At 47.0% G+C, this 27303-nt stretch overlaps 3 protein-coding genes across 18 annotated transcripts in view; all 3 read right to left on the reverse strand.

Moving 5' to 3' along the window:
- Positions 1-489: 489 nt before the first annotated feature.
- On the reverse strand, positions 490-3580 carry RBM15B (RNA binding motif protein 15B). The gene has a single exon (XM_084531287.1). It carries the CDS (start codon positions 3523-3525, stop codon positions 754-756), a length of 2772 nt encoding a protein of 923 aa, XP_084387413.1. The 5' UTR covers positions 3526-3580; the 3' UTR covers positions 490-753.
- A 268-nt stretch (positions 3581-3848) lies between these two features.
- On the reverse strand, positions 3849-6879 carry MANF (mesencephalic astrocyte derived neurotrophic factor). Its single transcript, XM_084531288.1, has 4 exons — positions 6726-6879; positions 5401-5528; positions 4442-4583; positions 3849-4143 (listed from the first exon to the last, which is right to left on the reverse strand). The coding sequence occupies exons 1-4, from the start codon at positions 6811-6813 to the stop codon at positions 3959-3961; spliced, it is 543 nt and encodes a 180-aa protein (XP_084387414.1). The 5' UTR covers positions 6814-6879; the 3' UTR covers positions 3849-3958.
- A 4105-nt stretch (positions 6880-10984) lies between these two features.
- DOCK3 (dedicator of cytokinesis 3) overlaps positions 10985-27303 on the reverse strand; it is a 257137-nt gene continuing 240818 nt past the window's right edge. For 7 of the 16 annotated variants that reach the window (XM_084531300.1, XM_084531299.1, XM_084531289.1 and 4 more), the window contains 7 exons: positions 26801-26882; positions 24683-24835; positions 21108-21226; positions 20162-20249; positions 16416-16538; positions 15758-15840; positions 12410-15540 (listed from right to left, as the gene is read on the reverse strand). In XM_084531300.1, the coding sequence (XP_084387426.1) occupies positions 15034-15540; positions 15758-15840; positions 16416-16538; positions 20162-20249; positions 21108-21226; positions 24683-24835; positions 26801-26882 (1155 nt within the window). In that variant the 3' untranslated portion in view covers positions 12410-15033. Of the gene's footprint in view, positions 15541-15757; positions 15841-16415; positions 16539-20161; positions 20250-21107; positions 21227-24682; positions 24836-26800; positions 26883-27303 lie in introns of all 16 variants that reach the window. The other 9 variants (XM_084531293.1, XM_084531296.1, XM_084531292.1 and 6 more) reach the window with 8 other exon arrangements.

The raw sequence follows: 27303 nt of genomic DNA on the forward strand, positions 1-27303 counted from the left end.
TAAGAAAACCAGGAATGTCAACCCTCATTTCTTTTTTTTTTTGTTTTGCCCAAGAACTTCTGACCGAGCCACGTATCGGCTGCTTTCAGACCTCACAGACCCGAGTACAGAGTTGCCTCCTTAGCAGCACACCTTTTGCCCGAATATCAATCATAATTTTTTGTTGCGTACTAAAAACCATTTCTGTTCTTAGTCAGGATTTGCTTCCTTGGTGGCTGGCTTCCCGGGAACCGGCAATCCACAAATAGAGAATCAACAGGAGTGCTTCAAGACTTAAATTTGTGAAATAAAAAGCAAACAGATCAACAAAAAGAGCATGATCAGTCTTTCTCTTCCATCACAGAGGACTCCCCTTCCCCTCCCACCTCGCAGGACACAAACTGAGGAGGGGCAGGAGGCTTGGGGGGGGGCTGCGGCCGCCACCTTCCAGCTCCTGATGGCACAGGGGCGGCCCCTTACAGGGCCATAAAAACTAGGATACTGCACGAGTTTAGAAATCCATCAGTGAACAAGGCTTTACTGACAACTTTTCATACAGTTAAAAAATAAAAATACAGAACAACAGCGGACAGTGTCACATATTAAAAACGAATAAAATGGGCTCTATTTAAATGGTATTAAAATTAATTAGAAACTAAAAATCTTACCACTTTGGTCGAGGTGTTTTGAGCCTCCACCAAAATGATCGGCCTTAAAAACAACGGGGCTGTGTGACACACAAAGAAAACATGGAATTGGAAAAGACAGTGTGGGCTAGGCAGTGTCTTTGACTATAACTATCACCATATGTTCTTCTTCTAACTTCCCCAATGTCCTTAGTGCTGACTGGAGGTACTGCTGAGAGAATTCACAAGGAGGGAACGCGTAAAGCATGCCTGTGCTGTCTCTGCCCTTCGCCCCTCCCACGGGCAGGCTGATAACCCCAGCAGCCTGCTTCTGTTTCAAGTAGGAGACCAGATTCCTGAGAAGCCGTCGCTGCAAGCCGGGCTCTACAACAGGGAAGGTCCCCTCAGCCCCTGCGCCTCCCGGGGCGGACTGGGTGGCCAGGAGCACGGCGTAGCCGTTGGGGCTGCCTTGTTTGATGCGGCGAGTGACTTCATCCAGCTTGGGCTGGTCGAGCCGAAGTCTCTGAGCGATTTTGAGCTGCGTTAACTTCCCGCCGGACGAGTGGTCTTTGAGGAGTCCGTTGATGACGCCGAGGTCTCCCTCCAGGATGTGCATAGAGGTGGGGAAGCAGCTGTTTTTTAGCACGAGAAGCCCGTTCCAAGCAAGCTGCAGTGTCTGCGCGTATTCCGATAAATTCTTTAACTTTTTGGTCTCTGATTTTGGCTCCTCGTGAGTTTTTGATTCCGATTCGCCAGTTCGATGATTGCGTTCGCTGTCCCTTTTTTTAGGCTGCGGAGCATCGGGTGCCTCACGATGGGGCTTCTCCTCAGTCGCGTGGCGATTGTTCTGGAGGGAGTTGCTCGGCTCTTTCTCGGCTCCGGATTCTGTAGTGTGATTCTCTTTGCGAGCCCTCTCTGGGCTGCGGTCTAAAGCTGGCCCACTGGCCTTTGTCCTGCTTCTGTCCTCGTAAGGCGAGTGAGTAGTCCTCCCGCGGTCACTGGAAAGGCTCCGGCGTTTCCGCCTCTCTTCCCACGGTTTGGGCACGGTGCGATCGCCATCGCCGCCCCAGCGCTCCCCGCTCCGGCTGCGCACCGACCGGCTGTAGCTTTCCAAGTTGTTTCTGCGCTCGGCGTTTTTGGCAGGGCTGGCCCACTCTGCCTCTGCAAAGCTCCTGTCTCTGTCCGAGTACAGGAGGTGTGGAGGAGTCCTATCTCGCACCCGCAAGTCTTGCTCGAGGCTTCGGTGCCTGCTGTACCCGTCGGCGAGCAGTTCGTAGTGCACGGGGAGCGGCGCGGGCTGGTACTGCTGCGGGTATCTCGTCTCTTCTGCTTTGGCAAAATCCACTCGAAGTCTCCTCTCCGGTCCACCCAGAGGAAAGCCCCTCATCTGCGCGCAGGCGGCCTGGGCAGCATCCAAGCTTTCGTACTGGATGTAGGCAAAGCTGTCTCCCTTCACATAGTCAATAGTCCTGATGCTGCCGAAGCGGTCGAACTCCCTCGCCAGGGCAGCCAAGGAGGTACTCGGGCCGAGGCCGCCCACCCACAGCCTGGTCGTCGGGTTGGCTTTCCCGTAGCCAATTTTGATAGGGTTCCTGCCGACAACGCGGCCCGACATCGCCACCTTGGCCCGATGCGCCATGTCTAAGTTCTGGAACTTGAGGAAAGCGTACGCCCCGCCCTGGCCCCTGGCCGGGCGCTTGATCACCACTTCTTCGATGATGCCGTACTTCTCGAAGGCGCGCCGCAGCTCCACCTCCGACACGTTGTGGTCCAGGTTGCCGATGAAGAGGTTGCGGGTGGCTCTCTGGTCGTCCTCCGGCATCAGGTCTTCCTCCGCCACGATGGGGTAACTGTAGGGCCGGCCGCGCTCGTCGTACAGCCCGTAGTAATCCAGGGCCCTCTCCCGCTCCCGGGAGAGCCCGATGGCGGCGGCTTCCAGCGCGAAGGCGGCGGCCGCGGCGTGCGCGTGCCTCGGCCGCGGCTCCCGCAGCAGGGGGCTGGTGACGGGCGACAGCGAGCGCTGCTTGTACTGGTAGGCGCCGTGGATGGGCGGCAGGTACCCCAGCGGCTCCGGAGAGGGCGCGGGGGGCGGCGTGCGGCTCCTGCGGCCCCCGCGCAGGTACACGGGCTCCACCTTCAGCGGCCGGTCGTAGAGCAGCAGCTGCCGGGCCCGGGCGTGCCGCCGGGCGTCGCGGGCGTCCCCGGGGTGGCGGAAGTTGACGTAGGCCACGCGGCCGAGCTCGGGCGTGTGGGACAGCTTGACGCTGATGTCCCCGGCGCCCCCCCCCGCGAAGCGCTGGAAGAGGCGGAACAGCCCGTCCTCCAGCAGCTGGTCGGGCAGGGCCGCGCTCAGCCCGCTCACCAGCAGCGTCTTGTACTCGCAGGAGCCCGGCGGCTCCCCGGCCAGGCCGGCCGAGCCCCCCAGCGGCGCCAGCAGCAGCGAGGGCGCAGCGCCCGGCGGCGGCCCGGCCAGCAGCAGCGACGGGGCCACCACGGCGCCCGGCAGCGCCTTGGCCTTGGGCACGCCGAGCGCCCGCGACGACGACGACGACGACGACGACGCCGAGGCCGAGGGGGCGGCCTGGCTGCCGCCGCCGCCGCCGCGGGCGCCCGAGGCCGAGCCGCTCCCCGCCGGGCGGTGGTTGGAGTCGCCGCCGCCGCCGCCCCCGGCGCGTTCATCGCCGCGGTGGCTGCGGGAGCCGGAGCCGCTTCCCCCGCTGCTCCCCCCCCCCGCGCCGCCGCCGCCGCCGCCGCCGCCGGGCGTGGGCTTGTCCCGGCTGCTGCGGGAGGCGCCCGAGCTGCGGTGCGGGCCCCGCCGGCTGCTGCTCTCGCGCTCGCGCTCGCGGGGCCGCTTGGCGGCGGCGGCGCGGCCTCCCCCGGCCCCCGGCGGGCTGCAGTCCCGCTCGCCGCCCCGCTTCATGGCGCCGGGCCCCGCGGCTCAGGAGACGCCTCCGGCGGCCGCCGCCATCTTGGACAAAAGGGAACGAAGGCGGCTCCGGCCGCCGCGCCGCGCGGGCCCCGCGTCATCACCCCGCGCCCCGCCGCATGGCGGCCGCAGCAGCGCGACGGCGCCGCGCGCGCGGGAACGCCCCCGCCGGCGGGCGGCCAATCGGGAGCCGCGGCGGCGGCGGCGCGCGCGCGGGAACGCCCCCGCCCCTTCGCCCGGCCGCGCGCGCGGGAGGGAGGGAGGGATGAAAGGAGAAAGGGGCGGGGCCCCGCAATGACGTCACACGGCAGGCGGGAAACCGTCGGCACTTTAATGAGCGTCCCGTACAGCGCGCGCCGCCCCGCGCCGCCAGGCCCCGCCCCTCCCGTCCCCAAAACCCCTCCCCCCTCCCCCAGGCCCCGCCCCCTCAGAGGTCGGCGCGGGCGCCGTGTGCGCGGGGCGCGTACTTGGGCATCAGTTCGTGGATGCGGCGGATGAAGTCGCCCTTCTCGGCGCAGCCCTTGCACGCCTCGCCCCACTCGTCCAGGATCCGCCGCAGCTCCTTGACGCGCAGCTTGCGCAGGTCGGCGGTGCTCAGGTCGATCTGCTGGTCTGCGGGCACAGCACGGCGGCGTCACCGCGGCCCCGCTCCCCGCTCCCAGTTCCCCCCCGGTTGTGCTGCCCCAAGCGCCCCATCCCAAAGCGCTGCCGCTGCCCCAGCAGCCAGGAGGGGTTGAGCGGCCTGCAGGCCCCGCTGAGCACCTCCACAAAGCTCCCTGGGGCACTGCGGGGAGCCACCTTGCAAGTCACCCGGCTGCAAAGCCTCACATAATGTCAGCATGATGAGCCACCCCAAACGACCCCGTGCCCCAGAAAGGCACAGGGAGCTTCCCCTACACCGGCGACTCACCGTATTTCAGTTCACAGATCTGACTGTCTTTCTTCTTCAGTTTCTCACAGATCTTTTCCACGGGGATGTGGTGACTCATGGGCTTTGACACCTCGTTAATGATTTTGGTGGCTGCATCACTCGTGGCCCCAACGTAATAGCACTAGAGGGAAGAGAAGAATGAGGTGGAGACGCATGGGAAAATGCTTCTAAGAGGAGGGTTTCTATCCATCTTCTCTCCTTGCACAGTTATGCAGCTAGATGCTTACAGTTACAGCACTTTCCAAGTGACTGCTACACAACTGCAAAACAAAGCCTATCTCTGAGCCAAGGGAACTGAGTGGGCACCTCCCGTCACGCTGCTTCGCAGCTGTCGAGGCTGGTTGTCTCATGTCTCAAGTTTTTAAAAACTTGGATTGAGTTAACGAAGTCGTCTTCATTCGAGGAGAGAGACGCTCTGAAGCATTTCCCCTCTGCACTTCCCATGGTGTCCCTCTGCCGTTCTCTTCGTAGGAGAGTTCAGGGCCTTTTTCTTGGGGCTCTTCGTTCAGGGATTGTCATCCGCTTTTACTTAAGGCAGTTTGGTTTTCCTTTATTTAGTTTTCAGCTAAACAGCTGAAGAGTGCAAGTATTTTAACAGTTTATATTACACCCCAAACACAGTTTGACAGGAAAGTTCTACAGCAAATGAAAGCTTTGTAATCCCCAGCACTTCAGTAACAAGGAGAAATAAGGTCAGCCAGTAAGATGTCTGTTGACAGATACACACATATACATTTCAAGTGAAGTGGTCATGCTCCTCGTCTCCCCTTACAACAAGAAGAAAGAACAGAGGAGACCAATTGCAGCCACAGAGCTAAGCAGAACACCCCCCTGGGAGGGGCACACCACACTAACAAAGAAGCACTGGTTTCCTCTCATTTGCCAAGTGTTCTACAGTTTATTTCCTCCAGAGGCAACTATTGTTGACTACTACTTACCAGCCGGTTCTCTTTGCCTTTTGCCTCTTTGCAGGATTTCAAGAGCTCCTTTTCAATACTGGCAGGTGTGAACTCAACACCGTTGTCCTTTAGGCTCTGGTAGAACCTTCCCAGGAAGGTAACGCACACTGGAAGGGAAGATGGATGGAGTTACCTGCCTCTGCAGTGCAGCTTTCAGAAGGCGCTTGTAGGGAAAGAGAGTACGGGATGTGGAGAACAGAACTTTTAGAAGCTGTGTTAGCAACCAGTGACTTCATAGGTGTTCCGGCACAGCACAGGTCAGCCAGCACTACGCCCTGATATTTCTGGTGAAAACCATGGCAGTGCCCATGGCTTTTGTACACTGGATTGAATGAGCAGCAGCATTCAGCTGTGGGGGGCACAACACAAGACAGTGCCCGGGGAAAAAACATGAACTTAATTTTGTGTCTTATTTTTGCTGCTTTGGAAAGCAACTTGTCAGACGACAAGTTTCAGAATATCTGACTGAAAAACAACCGTCTACATGATCCCCCTGCAGCGTGTACAACCCTAGTAACGTGATACCACTGATCATTCAGTTACCTGGGACGAGGAACAAAACATTTCCAAGAGAAAACGCCACCCATTGTACCCACTTGGCGTGGGAAACGAGAGGAGAAACACACGCTTCTGCATCAGTTTCCAACAAATTCAAAGAGGGCAGAGTTAAACACAACGAAACTCCCACAAGAGCATCGGCAGCTGCCAGGACAGACCCAAGCCCCTGCCTGGGGAGGAGCAGAGGCAGCGCAGGACACGGCGGGGTCGGTGCGGGGGGCTGAGAGCTTCGTGGTGCCTCGGGCTGCACCCGCTCAGCGGCTCGCAGGGCTCGGGGCTTCCCGGGGCTGGCAGCGGGCTCAGCCCGTCCCCTGGTGCTGCGTCCCGTGTGATTTGGGGACGGGTGCGTGTCACCAACTTGTGCCCGGCTCCCAGCACGGGCTCGGAGCGCTGTGAGCGCAGGGACTCGCCCGCCCTCAGACCCGGCCCGACCCCGCTCCCGTCACGGTAACGCCGGGGGCGGTTCCGAGCGGGGCCGTTCGGGGAGCGACTCCCTGCAGCCCCCCCCCCCGGCAGCATTTACCTCACGGCAGCCACGGACACGCACCCGGCGGCCCGCGTGGAGCCGAAACCCTCCGGAGAGCGCGGCGGGGCTGCAGGCGGGGCTTTGGGCGCCTCACGGGAGCCTCCTCGCTCTGCGCCCCCCCCCCCGGCTCGCTCCGCTCCCGGCTCTCCCGGCCCGGCCGGGCCGGGCGGGGCCCCGGGGCCGCCCCCCCGCTGTCCCGGCCCCTCCCCTCCCCACTCACCCTCGCACTCGCCGTCGCGCAGGGCCCGGCCGCCGGCCGGCAGCAGGAGCAGGGCCAGCGCCGCGCAGAGCCCGTGGGCCGCCCGCATCCCGCCGCGCTCCGCGCCCGCCGCCCCGGCACCACCGGCACCGGCACCGCCGCCCCCGCGCCGCGGCCCCGCTCCACCCGCCGCCCGCCCCCATTGGTCCGCTCCCCGCCCGGCTTCCACGCCGCCTCCTCCCATTGGGCGGCCCGCGGCCTCCACGGGAGAGTTGGCGGGCGCCGATTGGGGGAGGCGGCGGGACGGGGAGTGTCTCCGCCTCCCTCGGCCGCCATTTTTGTTAAGGGAAAGGCGCCCGCGTGGGCCCTGGCCGCGCCTGGCTGCGGGCGCCATCTTGTAGCGGGGCAGAGCCTCGCACCCGCGGCGGGGCGGGGCGGGAGCGGGCGGGGGCCGGCTGAGGGCTGGGTCATCGCTTCTTGTTCTCAAAGTAATCACACAACGTGCTAGAACTGCCCTCAACAGATTGAATCTGTCGTTTGCACCCTTCTGAAGCTGTAGGGAGCACTGTGCGCCCCTCGATTGCTGTATTGCAGGGCTGGACGTTTAACTGCACCCCCGTTTTGTCATGGGAGGCAGCGTCGTGTAGCCCCGAGCTAATGCACCCCGGGATGGAGGGCTGGGGGCTGGCTGAATGGCATTAAAAATAGATGTTGCTGAGTGTCTTTGCTTATTTCTGTGCAAATTAACTGAAATGAGGAGTCTTGGGGCCCCTCACAAAGGATGGTTCCTGACAAATATGGGAACCTGTCTCAAAAACCAGCTGAGACTGACCCTGTGGTTGGGACAAGAGCCAAGGAGCCGCTGAGTCTGTACAAAGGCAGGGGTCAGCTGGTGGTGATGAAGAGGAGTTAGCGGCCTTCATCCCCGTGACCCCCCGATGACCACCACCAGAAGGCACTGCGCAGGCGCAGATGGGAGGAGTTTATGGAAATGGCTTCTTGGAGCCAATTTTAATACAAATCAGGGATAGGTTATGCATATGTATGGGTGTTTTGGGAAACTCCATGCACACGTAACTCTTTACTGCATATAACCAAGGCAAGTTGCTGCGTTGGGGTGTGCATGCCTTTGGGAGCTATCCCGCATGTGCCCGGTGCCAGAAGAAAGGAAATGCCTACTTTATAACTCATTTGCTTTGAGCTGTAGAGTTCTTCTACGAATCACTAACAGGTGCCTTGGGGGGTGTGACAGCTCACCTCAGCAGGTGGGGATGAGGAGCAACCTGTTCCTGGTTTGCCAGGAATTCAGTGCTGCGTGTGACCAAGTTCTGCAGGCCCTGGGTGTTTCACGGTGAAAGCTAGGCAGAGGTATCTGGTCACGTATGAGTGAGGGGAAGGAAGGGTAGTTTGAAGAATACCTAAACAAAACGTTCCCTTTCAATTTTGCATGTGGAAAAGGATGGTGCTTACAGAGCGAACTGTTACGGAGATACAGATGTCGATCCCAGCATTTACATGGTTTACTTGTTTTTCACATTGATAACCACCAAAGCTGGGATTGAGGTTGTTTCTAGCCAAACAATTGCTATTTAATTAATAAATATTTGCCTTGGGGAAGGGAAGAAAAGAATCAGAACCACGTATCTCCAAACCTTAGGGTTTTGTGCTGAGCATGCCTGCAATGTATGGTTTTGGTGGGCTAATAGTATGGAGAGTGTGAGCAGGGTAGGGCTAACAGGGAATCTGGTTTATGATCAGCTCTCAGATAGAAGTTTGATAGGAGGTTACAGTTACATGAAGGGCACAGCACTGTGTGCTCATGGTGAGGCTGAGGGGACAATGAAATGTGGTGTTTGCTAAGGGTGGAGGTGAAACCAGGTTACATTTTGATGAAAATGTAGCATGGACCTGCCCTGACTGACTTGAGTAGGAGACGTAGTGGAAACATTAATGTGAATTTGATTTTACTTTGTGTCAGGTGGATAGAGAAGCCTGTGAAAAGGCACATGAATTCTCTCATGATAGTAAAGAGAAAAGCTGTAGACCTTTTGAAATTGGGCTATAATTTGTGTATATGCGTATATATGTGTGTACATGTATATATATAATTGTACACATGTATATCATTCCAAACACTGTCCAGTGAAGCATTTGCTAGTACAGTACATGCTAATGCAGCTACAGAAATAAACAGAAAAATAAAACAAAGAGCTTGCTGTATGCCGGTGGCTCATTAGCCACACTGGAATGGGTTAATAAGATTGCCCAGACTTCAAGGCTAGTATGACTACCAATATGTACACTAAATAAAGCTGTGCATGTACGTCCATACCAATGGTAAATACGTGAATGAAGTCTATGAATTCATAAATGGTTCTTTACTTTTAATCTATATGGTAGCATGGAAGCTAGTTTCTAATCAGAGTAAAAAGGAGTGGCAGAAGAAGCCACGCAATTGTTGGTATAGACTATGATGCTTTCCTGCCAGATCAAGGAAGACAGAATTCAGCATACGCTCACCTAACGATACCGTGTTTCCTGAGGTAAGCACAGGGGGTGAGAGGAGGACAGTGGTGAGCAAGCAGGTCGCGTGGATAAAGGTGGTGGTGGGACAGCACAGGGCTTACATTAATGGCTGCAGGATAATGGTAATTTGAAGGAGTTGGTGAGAGCCTCAGGGCTGCTGATGCTCCCGCATCAGCGTAAGGGAGTCCATTGCCTGGTGCACGTGGGACTCTGCACCAGCTAAGCTGCCAGCTAGTGGGAGACAGGTTGTGCAGTGCCTGCTCGTTTCAGCTCCACGAAAACCAGGAATAGGAAAAAAGAGTTGAGAATACTCTGAAACCTGCTATTTACACAAAACTATGCTGTGTTGGAGGCTTCAGTTGTGAGAGGTGGAAGACAGCAGTCGAACTCTCCGCAGGTGACGGAGCTGTTGCACAGATCTGTACAACGGTGCAGGCGGGGATGGTCGCACCGCAGACTGAGCACCCCCTAATGGTTGGCACGGTGTCAGTGAAGAAGCTGGGATTTATGACAACTTTCTGCTGAGCAGTAAAATTCAGCTGCCTGAAGTTCAGTGAGCGGTACCTTTTATTTATTTGTTTATTTAAAGCCTCTAGGAATAGAGGTATATTTCCAGAGAGGTGGCTGAATCTTTATGGGCTAGGTTATCGTATTTTCTAGAGGTTTACTTATCAATTTCACAAGACAATTCATACTGTGCTACACAGGTCGCATATGGAAACTGCTGAAGCTCTGACTTAGCTAGGGTGAAGTATCTGGCGAGGGTATTTAGATTTCAATCTAACTGTTGTGGCTTAGTTTAAATTAAGTATTTGGCTTGCATTGAAACAATTGTTCTTTTGGCTTTAATGGAAATGAGATTTCTTTTAACTTGTTTAAAGCCAAGGGCTTCAGCTGTCTTTTTGTACCAAATACTCATTTCCTACGCTCCAGCAGCAGATTTTTTAGCTGAATTAAAAAAAAACAAAAACAAAAACAGACTTGGTAAGTTGGGCTAAGAAGATATTCTCAGAGAGTGCTTTATGCAGACACTTTTCAGGTGTTGGCTGAACGCTTTTGCCATGTTACGTGTACTTTCAAGTACAACTGTCCTCATATTTTTATGTGATTCATGGGGTATATAGTTAATGAAGAAGTGGGGGGAAGGTGGGAAGGCAGTCTATGTACACCCCAGGGCCGGTTTAAATTACACTTTTATTATATTTTACTAAGCTAAATGGCTTTTGGGATGAGTGTTTTTTTTTTTTTTTTTTTTTTTTTTTTTTTATTGTCAAGACAGGATGGGAGAACTGGGTTATTGTTTCTGTCTCCTGGGCCCTGACCTGATTTATTAGTTCTAATGGAAGAAGATGGGCATCTCCGAGATTAACTCTCGTGTAGTAATGACTATAAATTTTAGTTTCTACATCTTATTCTTTCAAATCCATTCTGTTAAAATGATTGGTATTTAAACATTTAAAATTGAGAAACAAAATCACTGCCAAAACATCTTGCTATTGCATAAAAATGTGAACTAGGCTGCCGCTCAGTGCACAACTCAAGCAGAGAGGTACCTATCAAGGAACCGACTCAGCTGGATGTGGAAGTACTCCCACAAAACTCTGTTAAAGCCTCTACCAGACAAGGAGGTGCCTTGGGCTGCTGCAGGGGGTTGCGGTGCTGCCCCTCTCTGACAGCTGCCTGGCTTGTGACCAGCTACAGAAGCCTGAGGGTAACCCTGTCGGGAGGACAGCAATGAATGTACAGCTGTACCATTTTAATATCAGGTATTAATCTTTAATTCCACATCACAGCAGTCGAGTGAATGGGTAAGGGAAAGAAACCCAAAACAAACAGCAGATATTTACATCTAAAATTCACACCACTTATTTGTTGGTTCTGGAAACATGCTATCACAATATATACAATGAAGTACCTTTAGGACACTTGTACAAATTATTTTTTCCTTTTAAATTTGATTTCCGTTATAGATAAGATAGCTGTTTTGTTTTTATTTTAAACATGGATACACAAAAGAGAAGTGGTTAGAGGTTTTTGCCTTTTTTAAATAAGCACAGAATGCCAGAGGTTAAAAACACATTTACAGGGCAGAATACCAGTCAGACATCACAATCTATACATTTTTTGCTCAATTTCCTGTACAAATACACAGCATTCAAATGGGGTTATTTACAAAGAAGCATGATTAGAGGAAATTTCAAATATCACATAATTTGTTTCCCAAAGGCTCTTGCTCTCTCCAGCCTCCCCAGTTTTGGCTGACTCTCCCACAGAAGGGATATGCAAGTATCTCTTACCTAAGAAATGGTAAGTACGCTAAAAAGGAAATGAAGGAAAGGACGGAAAAGGATCTTAGTTTTGGACGTTGCAAGAAAACCAACCCAGTCACTGGAAAAAAAAAAAAAAAAAAAGGGTGGGATTCAGAGAATTTTTTTTTCTAATTGCTTTTCTTCTGTTACTGTAGTTTCTTCTCATTTTTGTTTCAGATGGGGCCAGCAGGTACACTCATGATGGAGAGATTTGCAGCAGAATTCCGCCAATTTTTTGAGGAATGCACATGCTATTTTGTTATGCAAAGAAAACCCAAGGAAGGCAAGTACATATTCAATTTAAATCAGAGTTAAGTATAGCATGAACGAGTCCTGTTCAAAACATCCCGTCACTGTGGTTTATACAAAGCATCTTCAAATCCTGTTAGACAAGTGCAACAACTGCTGTTGCTTCCACCTGCTCCAGGCCTGAGTTTGCTGTTGGAGTTGTACTATGCTATCAGCCACCCCACCCTCCAGAGAAGTATTAGTTCCATGAATTATTAGTTCCAGCATTCACAAAAATCTCAATAGCAGTCTATCTTCTGCACCCTTTAAGTTAAGCACTGAAAAGGGAGACAGAGTATGTGGTAGATATCAGAACAGTAACAGAAACTTAACTTCAGAGAGGCTCATATTTAGTAAATTCAGTAATTCCGTCCTTTTTTGTGTGGACCTGACATAATTTAGGTATTTGTATACAACATCTGATTGACCTTCAAACCCTTACAAATATGTAATTATGTCAGATACCCAAAAGGGACTCAACTACTGTTGTAGTCTCTCTAATCAGAGCAAGGTGACACATTGTAAGAGATTTATTAGAGCTCCAGGTGGCAGGCTTTCCAGCTGACTGGGACTTAGTCCCACGTTAATTGCATTCTTGCTTTGGCAAATTTTTATTTTCAAGACCTGCTGTTTTTTTTTTTTTATTTTTCCCAATGAGGAAATTCAGTAAATCAGTACCTTTACTGCTTTCAACCCTCCCGCCAGAAACAACAAAACAAAACAAGAAACAGGGGTAGGGGAGACGGAATTGAATACTTGGTCCTCTTAAAAATTTCTCTTGAAGAATCTCAGTCAAATTGGAGGATAACACACTGAAAATATTACACTAATTCCTAAGGAATTACCTTGACTTACCTTCACTGAAAACATAATTGAGTTGATTTTTCACACCTGTGTTCTATACCAGAGACCCAGCTTGGTTCATTACCAGTTAGGGTGGTCCTACCATTGGAAAACTTGTTTCTGCTAGAGATGAAATGTCCACTGTAGGTCAGGTTTTAATATCATTCTCTTCTTAACTGTGAAGGTCATAAGGATTACAAGCAGCCTGTGTTAGTAATAAAATAGAGGAAGCACGAGAGACTTTGTTCCAGGCCAAACAGGCCATTTAAGAAACAAATCCATAATTTATTACTTTTGCATGGGCTAGAGCTTGAGAAAGAAAACGAATACATCCTCTTAAAATCCCCTTCATATGACAGCTGACAGAGCCCAGATTTCATACTGACCATCTTTAGGAGTTCAGAAGCAACGTACTCTGCCCAGTCACTGTATTTAGAGGTAGTGCTAAAGGTGACCTGTAAAAGACTTAGATCCTTTTTTGCTTCTTTATGCTGTTTGTAGCATGAGAAACTGAGTGGCTAGGGCAGGAATTGGATATAACAGTTGATGCTATTCGCTATTCCTGTTTCTGACACTAATTTATGTGGTGGAGGTAAGTCTTCTATTTGAATGTGCTTCAGATTTTTCAGTGGTAACTTACCATCGTCTGAAATGTGCTTTGCAATCTGCAGGTGGAAATGGTTATAAGGAAGGCTAAAATGTGCATAGTAGCAGAAAGAAGCATTGCTTATCTAAAAATGTTAAATATTTGATGCTTTCTTTAGATTGAAAGTTTCTTGAAAAATAGGAAAATAGGAATAAAAGATTTCTTATAGTTCTTTTTGAAGAACAGATCTTGGCTCTGTTACCACAGAACTTTTTCTTGGTTTGTCTTGTACTGAACTAAGAAAATACTGATTAAAAGGCTTGTTTTGTATACACAGACTTGTACTGTCTCCACCTCTGCATAGTTCCATTTCTTGTTTTTTCTTTTTTTCCACCAAAATTGCAAAAAACTACACTTGCACCAAATTCTTCATCCCTTTCTGGAGCCTGACAATAAATAAATAAATAAAAAAGGGGTGGTTGGGGAAGGCAGGGCATAGGGGGAAAGCTATTTTACTGCATGGGGAGAAAAGAAACCTTCCAGAAGAGAGAAGCTCTTAAGCTTCTTATACTTTCTAAAGAAGCAAAAGAGGAAACAACTGTTTCTTCTTTACAGGTTGCCTTTAAGATTCCTGACTCTAGGGTGCACACTAAACACTGGGCTTTTCTTGCATCTTAGTGTTTTCTGTCTGCTGTGAGAGATGGAGCTGCTGCACACCAGCTGCGGTGAGATTTCGAGGGACTGAGGACAGCATGGTATTGGGTAATGAATCTCATGAATCTCAGCTCCTGGGTGATGGAAGGTGGTGAGAACGGTGATGTTCAGCCCTGAGGCAAGGATTGTTGGACGTGATGCATTTAAGCCACCTTTTCTTTACTGGTGAGTCGCCAACCAGCTGTGGCATGAGAAACTTTTTTTTGTTTTTAAACCAGAATAGAAATGCTGGTGTCAACAGCCTGCCCGAAGTCGGGCATGGGAAAGGCCTACAATCAGTCGCAGCTCCAATGGCTACTAACCTCCCCTCATCCTGTAGCACTGATGAATAGCATATGGTTCCAATGAGAAAGCAGGTTGGTTTAGCCAGTGAAAGCAAAATTTAAGAAATCAAACAGTACATAAAAAACAAAGGAGGCAGAGTTTGTTGGAAATGATATCTTGGAAATCAGCGCATCAGCACTGGTTAGATTGCCTCAGCACCCATGAACCAATGCAGGGAGATCACTGCACAGATATGTACAATCCTGCTCTCAAAAGAGCCAATTTCTTCTTAGAATTGCCATCTTTTCCACTGCCTGCAGCTCATGCACCTTCCAGACTGACAGTTCATAAAATCCCTGATTTCAGCAATGAGCTTTCACTTCTGTACAGCAACAAAATATGTCCCTAGTGCAACTGCTTCTACTCACGTGGGTCTCAGAACTAGGAGGAAAGCAGTTTCAAAATCAACTTGCCCAATTTCCCCCTTCTTCTTCCCCTGCCGCTTAAAATTGTATTCTTCAGCTTCTGCAGGTCTCTATGGCTTGTGTGCCATGTGGTGCGGTTAAGAAACTGCAGAAGGAATAACCATCCACTGCACCAAAAGTTAAAAAACATAACGGAAAGGTGTAAAAAGAAATTAAAAAGGTAAGCAGCAACCTCCCATGCTGGCCCAATTGCTTGTGTGGGCTCCAGCCATAAACCTGCGGCAGTAGAAAGGCGTCTTGCTGTTCTGAGTCCTCACCTCTGCTTTCTGCTCAGACCTGGACTGATGATGCAAGCTGCTCACCAGGAGTTGTCCCTACTGCTCACTGATGCCATGCTCCCATGCTACCCTGGCCTGCTCTTCCTTCCCGCCGCTCACTGGCTGGGACACTTTACGATGCAATGGGCGGTGTTTGTCATCATCTTCAATTATCATTCCCTCCTCGTTCTCCATGTTTGGCAGGCGGGAGTGGTACGGTTTGGGGGGTAGAGCGGGAGGGTCCATGGTGTCCTGAGGAATGACTCCTGATGGAGCGGAGTGGCTTCGGCATGGCTGGGATTTCAGCGTCTCAAGGACATCAGGCTCAGAGAGACTGTACCTGACAGGGAGGTAGGGTGTCTCTAGGTCTTCGTCAGTGTTCCAGGCCTGGCTGGGGACAGAATCCATGGTGTCTGTGCGAGGAGGTGGTTCAGAAGAATGTCCAAAATTACTCTCGCTCAAGGAAGAGACACCACTGCTGGCACTGCCGGATAAAGTGGAGTTGCTTCCATCTAGACCAGACTGCGGACTGGTGGGTGATGCAGGGATAGGATGAAGGGGGGACTGTTTAGAGAAAAACAAAAGTCACGTTAAAATTGATGAGGGAGGCAACACTGCAGCTTGTTGCACATTTCAGCTTTGGACAGCAATGTGAACAACAATGCGGTTCCATTTGTATTCAAAACATCAATTATTAATGGTTTGTATGTGTACTGCCTTTGTAATGCACTTCTGCATTACTCTCTTCTCTCCTGCAACTTTTTTATTTATTTTTTTTTACCTTGCGCAGTGTTCGTGCAGGCAGTGCCGGAGGAGCATCACTGAGCTGGTGATGGAAGGCATCAAAGTGCAGTGCGTAGTGTCCTGGAACGAGACAAGGATCAGAAATACAGGCTTGTGCAACCTCAACTGCCATGAAAGAGTTGGAGTTTTAGATGCTCTGGTGCCAGGTAACAGCTCCAAACGCTGATAACTCCACTCCAGCCTAGGCTTTCTTTCTGATAGATACCGTGGAGTGCATCTGTCACATCACAAAATGCTAATGAGAAGTTTAGTGCAGTGATAGATTTCCACCCAACCCTGTTATCAAGGATCTCATGGCAAGGCAACAGGCTCATAAACAATGGATGTTTGAAGGTTTATTTAATAGCTTTGTAACTGTGAGTTATTGCTGAAGATAGCCACTGGCAAGAAGCCAGGCCAAACCTCCAGCACGCACACACCTAATTCTAGTCCATACAAGTCCATGTATTACTGTAACGATTGTAAAAATTTGAAGTGTTGTCCAGCACTAACCTAGCAGACCAGGAAAGACTTTGGCTTGTTTCTGGTTGTTTCCATAGGGAAACACAAAAGGCTGTGGTCAGCTTTCAGGTGGCCTAGATTTATCTGGCGTGACTGCATCGATTATGCAGCAGACCTTCTGGGCTTTTCCTTACCATGGGGCAGGCTTCGGGGAGGTACTGGTGGGGCCAAGATGCTCCCAACGTGGGCAGACAGGAATGGCAGGGCCTCTCTTGTTCCGCTGTCTAGGCTCCAGCTACTGGGCGCTGCTGGCACAGCTGAAGGATTGAAACAGATTTAACTTGGGTAATGGAACAGGGGGGTCTTGGGGCCAGAAGGATTGGCTTTCTGGTGTGCTCTTCAGTAGTAAAAAAGGGACAGATTCTAGAAACTTTGTGTATGGTAGGATTGAAGGCAAACAAAGGCATCATCTAATCTACAGCGTGTTAAGTTTACAGGGTGCTTTGTTAAAGAAGTTAAGAGTTAGGTGATCACAGTGTTTGTTAGTCTGCCCATCTCCCCTTTACTGATGCCCCCCCAGCCCATTTCTAGCAGATGTGAAGAGCAGTAGAACTCCTTTTTTTTTCCCAAGCCATTGAGTAAGTAAAAATGACACCTCACTGACAGAACAGCAGCTAGCTCTCAGTTGTGAGCTCTTCTGCCTGGTGGCAAATGATTACAGACCAGGAGGGAATGTGTGTCCTGAAACTGGATGGCCTGTTGCTGTATTACAGTGGCTACGCAGAGAGTGAATCTGTGGATACCTCAATCGGTTACAGAAGAAATCAGGACTTCACAGATCCAATTTACTAAGCAACAGAGTTGATCAACAATGTGATCACCAAATACTTAAAAACAGCTGTTTGGACTCCTTGTATTACAGGGTTAGCTGATGAGATCGAGCCTTTGTTAATCAGAAAAAGTAGAGGCAAGTGTAGTCCCAAGCTACTTCGGGGATTCCCCCTCTGTGTGCTTCTTGGTGGGGCGCACTGGGCACAAACCTCCAGACAACAGCAAGAAGGCTTTCCTCACAACAGATGTCCAGTATGGTATGTGTGACTTTTTCTCATCAAAATAATAGTTGTATCTAACAATGAGAATTTTTCAGCATCTCAAGAATTTTGTCGACAAAGATAATTAAAACGCATCTCCCTCTCTTCCAAACACACTGAAAGAACCTATTTATTCTGAGGAGATGGAAATGCAATAATTTTATGTTTATTTATAAATGATTGATTTTCTTCAGATTTGCTAAAGAAAAATAGGAAAAAAAGTAATTCAATGAGTCTACCAAAGAAAACTGATATTAAAGATAGCTTTTGCCTTTGTTAAGTTTTGAAACATGAAACATGGAAGCCTGGAGAAACAGACGTGGAGTTTGACATAGGAAGAAAATTTCTCTGTAATTAAAATGCCTGCAACCATTTTTTGCTGTGTTTCTTTTCTGAAGTGACTTTGAAGGGTTTCTTCAGTATTTTTGTTTCCTTCACTCATGAACACAGGCTGCCCAAGACCTAAAATTCCCTAAGGTAAAAAGATCAGAAAGTAACAGCCTCATAAGACAGAACAAAAGCAATAAAATACAAAAGAAAATGTTTTTGAAGAGAGACTCTCAAACTGAGGAAGGTGTATAAGTGAGATACCAAGAATCTTGACAGAGAATAGGTTCAAACCAAGGGATATATCTCAACACAGGTGAGCTGGCTTCAGATGAGCTTCTTGAGCACCCTTGCTCATGCTGTGCGCATGCCAGAGTGCTCTAATTTGCAGTCGGTGTCAAAAGGCTAAAATGGAGAGGAGAGGGACAAGAAACGTAATGATACCAGCATCAAGTGAAAAGGACAGAACAATACCTGGCTTTCTTGGCCTGTAGAATGACTGCTTTTTGTTTAACACTGAGATGCAGCAGAAGACTGAAGAACAGAACATGGTACCCCAATGCGTAGCCATTTATGCTTTCTCATTCCCTCACTCACTGACTGTTGAGTATAAGTGCTGGAAATCATCCTCGGGTCAGACAATTTTGGAGCATGGCTGCTGCCTGTTAAAACTAGTGCTTAATCCAAAACGCTTCAGGAAGGAACCTACCCAGGGAGCTCCAGTGCTCTGTCCTAGCCCAGCTCTCTCTTCTCAACAGTCTTCAGTGGCTCAGTAGCCAAGTTCAATTAGCAGGGAAGCTGAACATGAACCGTTCTGCTCTGGGTGACTGATGTCACCCTGTTGTCAGTGAGAATTACTGAGCAGTGCTTCTGTCAGGGCAAGGAAGGGGGTGGAAAAATTCATTGGGCATGGCTGTTAGTAAAAAAAAAACAAGGCATCCTCACTAACAAAGAACGATGAAGGCTCAAGGACTGCAAAACTGCTTGTCACCGTGCTTGTGCTACCAACCTGGCTGAAGAGCTGGGGTTCCCGTAAGACCATCCCCTAAAAACAGTTACTGAATGTCATCTGTGTTTCGTGGCTCCTCTGGAGGGAATTGGGTCCTGGATCCCCTTCTCTTTGTGCTACATACTACGCTGTTGTGTAAAGACTGGCTACAAATACAAATTTAAGAATTATTTCTTAACAGGCAATACATCATATATGTGCCTTTTCCAGTTCCTTCTCTTGTCCAACAAGAAAAACTTACCATGTCTGTCATGTTCATTTCGAACGCAACATGGCTAAGCCAGAGCTCTTAATTCCTCATTCCCTAGTCTTAACTGTTGTCACCATTTATTATCGTCGAAGTCGTCTATTTAGAACTGTACGTTGGGTTTTGGTTTCCATCTCAACTGTTCTGTAAGGCTGCCACATTGTTAAAGTAGTGGATTCTGACTTATTACAAATTCTATTAAAAAAATTGGATTTTTTTTTCCCCAAATACAGTTTAGTTAGGCACAGTTGACAAAACAAGAATACTGACAGATGTCTAATGTTATGCACGTCAGCCTAGAGGACTGCAGTGGTCTTTCCTGGCCTTAAAAATGTTTGACTTTAAGATACTGTTTTCCTAGCCTATGACCATTACCTGCTCATGGCAGCACCCTCAACTCATGGATTTTTGTCCACTTTTCTGTTTTTTCAGAATGCTGCCCCTCAGATCATTTTTTGAGCCCATCGCTTTGTCCATGGCACCCTTTCACAAACTTCTCCCTTTCCATTACATCAAACAAGCTCCTTCTTTCATTTTTTTTCCTCCTCCTCCCTGCTTGGCTATTTATCATCCTTTGCTAGCTACTGACAGGCTCATTTCCCACCTATTTGCAGATCTGTCATGCCAGCCACCAGGATCATCAGGAAATTTTCACATAAGTCTCCATTTTTTCTCATGCTGCATCTTACCTTATAGTCACTTCGCTGTTTCTCTTTAAACCCTTCCTTAAAAATTTCTTACTAATGTTTTCTGACTCGTACTTTTTCAAAGCCATGAGTTAAGCTTACATCCCTAATGATAAACTCAAGTAAGTATAAAACTACCTCAGAGAGAAATTACAAGAAATTTTACTATTTTGAAGAATAAGCACACATTAAAAAAAGAAAAAGATTTATACTATCCGAAGATAAGCAACAGTATACCTCATAATATTTTTGAAAATGGTCTCAATCTTCTTTCATATATCTTCTCATTTGCTTGCTTGGGGGTTTTGCATGATAAAGGCTGCAGGATTTGTTTCAATAATAAAATGCTAAACTCAGAAAGCTTTCTGAAATAGAGAGCTTTGTGTAACTCCTTTTGTGAATGATCTAAAGTGACTGTAGGCTGGCAGAAGGCCCAGTTAATTAAACTGTTAATTAAATAAATTGTGAGAGAATGCACTCTGCCAAGAAATGTAGAAGCCCATTCAGTCAGTACTTGCTGTAGCATGACCAGAGTAATAATATTTTAGCAAGCATGCATGTTACCTAGGAAAAAGAGTACCTTTCTCAGCCAGAGACAGGTTGGGATCACTGCAAGGTTTGCATGGCCCAATCATTTGCTGGATCAAGGCGCGCTGGAAATTTGGAGGCTAAGGGAGAAGAAAGCACAGAAAAACGTATAAAAAACAAAACCAGCATAAGATGGTGCACCTGTGAATTTCTTCACACTTTTTAGGCAAGGAAGGTTATTTAATTAAGACGAATAATAGAAATATTAGACTGTGTCTACATTAGCAAGTACTGCATTATTAGCAAATACCAGTGGATCTCTAGAGCATAACAGCGGTGAGGACAAAATATTCAACCTGCCTGTGTTTTCTGGAGGAAATTTTCTGAAGCTTACCTGTTGCTTTGATTTTATTTGAAAGAATTGAGTTCCCATGCTGAGACAGTTATCTGCTGTGAACTGAAGTACAATAAGTGGGCATGATTAGCAGATTCCCTTCAAAAGGGAATGTGCATGCCAGCGCTGAATTAAAACGCTCATATGTCAGCATACTATGAATTTAGCAATTTGTCCAGAGAAAGCAGTAGAAACAGGCCTAGACTGGAGACCCTGTGTCAGTATATTATTTCAGCCTCTTGTGTATTTTGTTCCATCTGGAAGTCACCATAAAACTATTTAAAATGTACTTGGAGGCTAGACTGCAAGATGAAAACATGAGTAAATTAATGGTATGACTGCTTGCAACGGACCAGGGCACAGAGCTGGGAAGTAAACACAGCTTTAACTGTCATTACAGTTTGTATCACTTGACTACCAAAGTGGGTGGCTCTCGTGGGTGATTAATACGAAAAGTTCCTTGTTACTTCTTGGACCACTTTGTAAAGAATCCTAAATTGCGCTTTCTAAAGGTGAGAAGGGAAGCTTTAAAGTGGAGAAAACAGTAAAAATGAAAGTCACAGTTTCAGGCAGTTGAACTAACATATGAAATTAGATCTGCTACCTGTCCATTTTCCATGATAGCCGTGGGATACATGGCACTGCTAGGTCGGTCCCGGTGGGTTGGCAGCAACATCATCAGCTCCCGAGAGTGGCGGTACTTATCTGGTAGAGAGGGAGAGCCTGTAAACAAGTGAGAATAATCACGTACACATGACAAACAACAGCCATGTCTCCGCATGCCCAGTGATCTCCTTCGCAATTTGTTCACATGATGATCTTACAGGACTCAAGAAAACATGGTGCTGAGCCCACTAAGCAGCTGTTGGTGGGGTGCATGGCACAAGATGAAATAAGAACTGGCATGTTACATACAATTAAGGACATACCATGTAAGGTGTGTAAGATGTACTTGTCCCTAGTTGTGTGCTGCAGAGCTTTCTCTTAAAAAACAAAAAGTGGCGATCAGCTGTGTCTGTGCTTTGCGGTGTCTAATGCCCCTTTACCCCATAAGTTTTGTAGAGGTATACAAATGCCACAGAATTTTATATTTTAGGATTGAATGTGGCAGAAAGGGATAAAAGCTTGAGCTACTTTATTCCTCAGTTCTGGCAGACAGAGACTGAGGTGTTGCTATGTAGTTGGTGATACCATTGTTAGCTTCCTCTTTATCAAAAAACAAAGAATAATAAGCAGAACTTTCTATAAACGTGGGTGGCATTTTGCTTACAATTCCTCTGGTTAAGGTGTTATTAGTGTTGGTATACTGAGCCATTATATGATAACAGGATGTTTACCAATGCTTAGCGTTATATCAGAGGAAGATGTCTGACTTTGTAGACTTATCAGTTATCTGAATATTTATCATTTGAGATATAAGGATATTTCATGTAGGTATCTTCCTGGAGCATGTGATTCATGTCCTTCAAGATGAGTGCCACACAACAATATATCTTCTGATATGCAACAACTGACAATGGATTTGCTAGAAGAATGATTTCAATTAGTGACTTCCTGACGTCCAATACTACTGATAGACACATCCCTTGAGATGCACAATATTGGCAGGAACTGATGATCTGAAGCTTCTAGAGTGAGCTTTAATTTGCACTGATTATTTCATTGCGTCACGGACACGCACTTAACAGATGGCAGCACACAGCGCATTACAGAGCCATGCCGGCTTTTGGGGAATACATGCCCCCTTTTGCAAACTTTCCACAACCACACACATTACCTGAACAGCACTCCAACATATGAGCAAAGGCATTGGTGCTGGTTAATGCAGCTCTTACCCCAGCAAAAGCAAACATGCAATTTTTGGGACTGATTCAGCACACAGTGGAAGGAACAATGTGTCCAGCAGAATGCAGGATAACCTCCCACAATTGCAACGATTCCATCAAGGGTGGAAGATCTCAGATTAATTTACGTCCCCACCCTGACATGAACAGCTGCAGAGTATCTGCATTCTAGTTCCGAACTCATTTTGTCCCCAGACATAAAACAGAAACAGAATTACACGACATTATTTGCTCTTATGTACAACATCAGCTTGGAAAACACAGTGTTATGCTTTATGCTGAGTCTCTTTTACTCACACATCACAAATAGTCCTATTTCTATATAACAGATGTAAATGTGCCAAACTTCTAGGTGTGCCCAGAACTGCATCACAGCACAACCTATATGGTAAACTTTTCCATTTTATTTATCTTATCATCCTTGTTCTTTTTTTTTTTTTTTTTTTTTTTTTGTCCAAGATGCAAACCACTAGCTTCCACCAGACTGTGTATTGCGTGACCTGAAAAATCCCACATGTGCTAAATCTGGTGGCAGAGCCTAGTTTACACAACAGCTCTGCTGTTTGGTGCCTTAAATTGGTAAATAACTACAGCTACAACGATTGTTGCAGATTATGCCAAATATCCAGTCTGCTAACAAAATTAAGCATGGATACATCCAAATTGGGTGCCGTAACAGGAGTGTCTATAACTGAAGCATTTATTAATTAATTTAGACAAAGAGAACACAATCACCAAGGCTCTCATCAGGGACTGGAAACATGTAAAAAACCAAATTAAAACCTTTAAAAAGTTTTCAGAACAGCCACAGCAGCCATATAAAATGCTGCACCTTGTACCAGGGTTTGTTGTTCTCAGCATGTAGCTGGGTACGCTGCATGTGTGCAGCACTGTATAGACTGTTAGTGAGAAAGGAAATCCTACGCTGAAGGCAGAGTTTTTTTTTTTTTTTAATTTTGAAAACATTAATCCACTTGTAACAAGTATTAATTTTAATGGAACGAATCTGAAAATTAACATAGTTAAACTCCAGACTCAATGCATATTTTTCTTCCCAATCCATCATTTTCTTTACTGTTATGAAAACAGTTTGCTCCTGCACCAAACTGTAACTTTCTGGGTTTCAGAAGGAAGTTTTTATGCAAGTATATGGATTCATGCATGGTGCTAAGGCAGGCTCTGGGACTCATTTTTTGCCCCTGAAGAAGAGGGCTGTGTTGAGGAAGCAGTAGGGATGCCTTAAGAGGTCAGCCATGAAGTGCCAACTGGGAGTTTCTCTGAGAGTGGAAGAGTCCTAGAAACACTGTCAATGAAATTATGGGAAAAAAAACAAACCTAACCCACTCATAGCTCTTTCCAGGTCTTTTTGCATTACGGTATCTGTTTAAGGAGCACCAGTTTACATAATCTTTTAACTCGAGTAGGGTTAGAGCAGCGCCTTACGTGAGTTACCTCAAATGAAGTCAGAACAAACACGTTGCTTTCTTAATAGGAAAGAAGCTATGCAACGGTCAAGCCAAGTGAAAACTGAAAGATGGATACTCATTAATCTGAAAAACATCCTAATATCCTTCTCTACTGCTAGCATAGAATTAGAGAGTTCTTACTGTGTTCTGATTACACTCCTATTTAAGACTTCTGCTCTAAATTGTATAGATTGTAACTGCAGTATAAGGCTTGCTGCTTTAATCTGCTGTTCAGTGGTATGATCGCATCAGCATCAATACAGTCTTCATGAATATCTTAAACAAAATGTTGGATTAATGACTTTATTATTTTCCTTAGACAAACCAAATAATTTGCTTTTGTTGTTGTTTTAAACATCAATGAAAGGCCCATGTTTGGAGAATTAGGAATAAGATTTAAATTCCTGCTGGACTGTTAATGCAAATGGCCATGACTTATTTTGGTTGCTAATGGAACTAATCTGTGTCAACAAGATCCCTGTCTCCTCAGAGCAGCAGTAATAGCTGAGGTCCAGAAAGGACTCTGCAGTCAAACAGAGAACAGGTGTCAAAGAATCCTGATAACGGGACTGTTTTTTTTTTTTTTTTTTTTAAACCTCTACATTAACATCTGAACCAATGAGAAACATTTAAACATCTGAGAAAAAAACTAGAAATCCTAGGAAACTGGGCTCAGCTTCAAGTCACAGGTGACAACGATGCTAAGTTGGTAAATTTAGGTGGCCTGTATTAAATGAATTGTTGGCCTTTGTGTACTTCCTGTCTGGAAAGTGGATAGCTGTAGCATCACGACTATTGCAGCTTTGTTGGCAGTCTCAGCAGAAAGGTCACGGACTGGATGGGTCATGGAGACTGAACTATCCTCTCACCTCTAGAGGTGGTCCCTCCAGGACAGAGATGAGGCACATTGGTGGGGGCAGCGTGGGGAAGCTTGCACAGCTGCCGCCCATGCTGTATCTGTTCTGTGGATAAATAGAGGGCTTCAGCCTCCAGTGGTGGCAATCCAGCACCTTTCATCAGCACTAAATTAAAAAGAATATAAATAAATAAAAAAAATAAAAAAAAAAATAAAAAAAAAGGAATAGAGGTGCAATGGCAGAGCTGCACACGTAAGGTTTGTGAAGTACCTTGCTCCGGCCACTGACACTGGCCTCTCATTTTCACAAGCAGCAAATTCACCCAATTCAAAAAGAAAACGAAAGGAAAAATCACCAAGGAGCAAATCAAAGTTGTATTATCACAGAGGAGCTTAGCATAGGGTTTTTCATCATTACAAACAACTCCATTCCAAACAGCAGTGTTGTAATAACCTGGGTAGTGACTTGCACACTGTGAAACAGAGAGGATCTGGGACTTTACTAGAAATAAAATCCTTTAGTAAGTGGGCAGTGTCTGGATGCTATGCTCACCTAACTTGAAAGTGAACAAAGCAGAGAAGCAATGTATTATCAAAGGCTATCAACACATTAGTAAGGGTAAAGAGTAAAATCAATATACATTTAAGTATTTTTTGGTATCATTATTTCTCTTATTGTTTCCTCATTAGCAGCCATTTACAACACTCATCTCTGGGAGGTGCTGTTGACTCATCCATCAGCACCATGCCCTTCGTAGCATTCATTGCTTTAGTTTCTAAGCAACAGCAAAGAATACAGTTAAGAGGGAAGCTGGTGCTGCTGTGAAGTCATCAAGCTCAGAAAGACTGGCACAGCCTGCCACTGCAAGCGCTGGCTTTTTAAAGTGACAAAATTCTGAAATGCCACGAACACCAAAACCCCTCAAATCCCCCCTAAGATTCAGGCCTCTGATGCCAGCTGAGGCACACCCATTTAAAGGTGTCTTCCTGGCATGATGGCCCTGTACTCAGTTCCATCTTCCCCTTTCTGTCATGCCACTTTCATCTTGTTACTTTACTATTTCAGATATCATTACTTTCCTTCCAGCTCATGGTAATTAGTGAAGCTCTATGCCTTTGTTTGAAGACATCCACTTCTCACCTTCCTATTCCATCTGATCCTTCAAATAAATCACTTTGATAACATCTATGTCATAACAACAACCCATCAATTAAGATTTTACTGCAAGATTGAACAAAACAGCCCAAACCTGGCCTGAGAGAAAAATTTTCCTTGTTAATGAGCAACAGAAACCTCCCCTGCTCCGTACTCTCTGTCCATAATGAAGCATATAGTTCCCCTGTATGGGAAAAAGGGGTAAGATTTAACTAATAGCCTCCATCTCTGTGTGTGTCCTGGATACCTTCTTCATACGCCTGTGAAAAGAGGTATAGAAATTTTTGAACCTGCAACTGAGAATCCAAAATGAGATTAAAAAAAAAAAAACAAAAACAAAAACTTGAATAGAAGTTATCAAAGTCAGGAGATTACACAGAATACTTTTGCTTCAGCTGTGAGGCTTGAGAAAAAAATGATTAGCCATATCAAAACCAGCTACCACAACAGCAAAGTTGAAGCATTTCCCAGCAGGAAAATCCTTCTTTGTCCCCATTTATATCTTTCAGTGTTCATTGCATACATACATGTATGCTTCTGTATACACAAATTTCTGCTTAACTGCAGTACTTTTTAATGCTGTAATTTCATTAAGTGCTTAAAATGAAAATGTTGCATTTGTCTTCATGATCTCTCTCTTTGAAGTACTGTACCGAAGAATATTCTTGTTTTCCTCTAGATTGTCTGTCACAACTTCATAGTAGAACAGCAGAAACTATTATGAAATTCAGCTGCCTGAAACCAGCATGTATCAGAAATACACTCCAAATACTGCTGAAAAAAAAGATTAGATAAATTTTTGGAAAACAAACAAAATTTGTAAAGAAATCATTTTTGATGAGGCAAGCTCCAAAAAAGAAACAGTGGTCTATTTCATACAGGTTGTATTTCAACCAATATGTTAAGGAAGCTGAAAGACTTAGGGGTATACCTGCAGTTCCAGTTAACCCTTCATTTGGGTCCATCCATTCTTACCTCGTGCACTGGAAGGGGCAGAGTTAATCATCTGGGATGGTGCCGAGTGGGTAGAGCTCAGGCTTGAGGTGGAAGGGCTGGCCTGGGACGAGGATAAAACAGACACGTTGGTGACTGAGCCTTGGTACCTGGAGTTAGGGTAAACAAGCTGCAGGAGGCAGAGAAGAGAACTGAGTGGATCAGTGCATTAGATTTTTACCTGTCTCAGGTTCCCCAATGTGACCTCTGTCTAGGAAATAGCTTCAGTGCAGGCCACTATTAATCTGCACTCTTGGGGACTCATGTCAACCTCTCACAAACAAGAACAATAATGCATGCGTGTTGAACAGGTCAGATAAATAACATGCTGACTAAAATCTCACTTTTTGAAAGCAATACTGTGATCTTGGACAGCAGCTTTTTTGTATGAATACAGAAGATTTCTTCCCGAAGTAAACCCGGATGAATTACTCTATCATCTTTCCTGAACAACCTCAGATTCTCCCTGTTTGGTTCTTCACAAA

This window comes from Aythya ferina (assembly GCF_964211825.1).
Source record: "Aythya ferina genome assembly, chromosome: 10".
NCBI classification, from domain to species: Eukaryota; Metazoa; Chordata; class Aves; order Anseriformes; family Anatidae; genus Aythya; species Aythya ferina.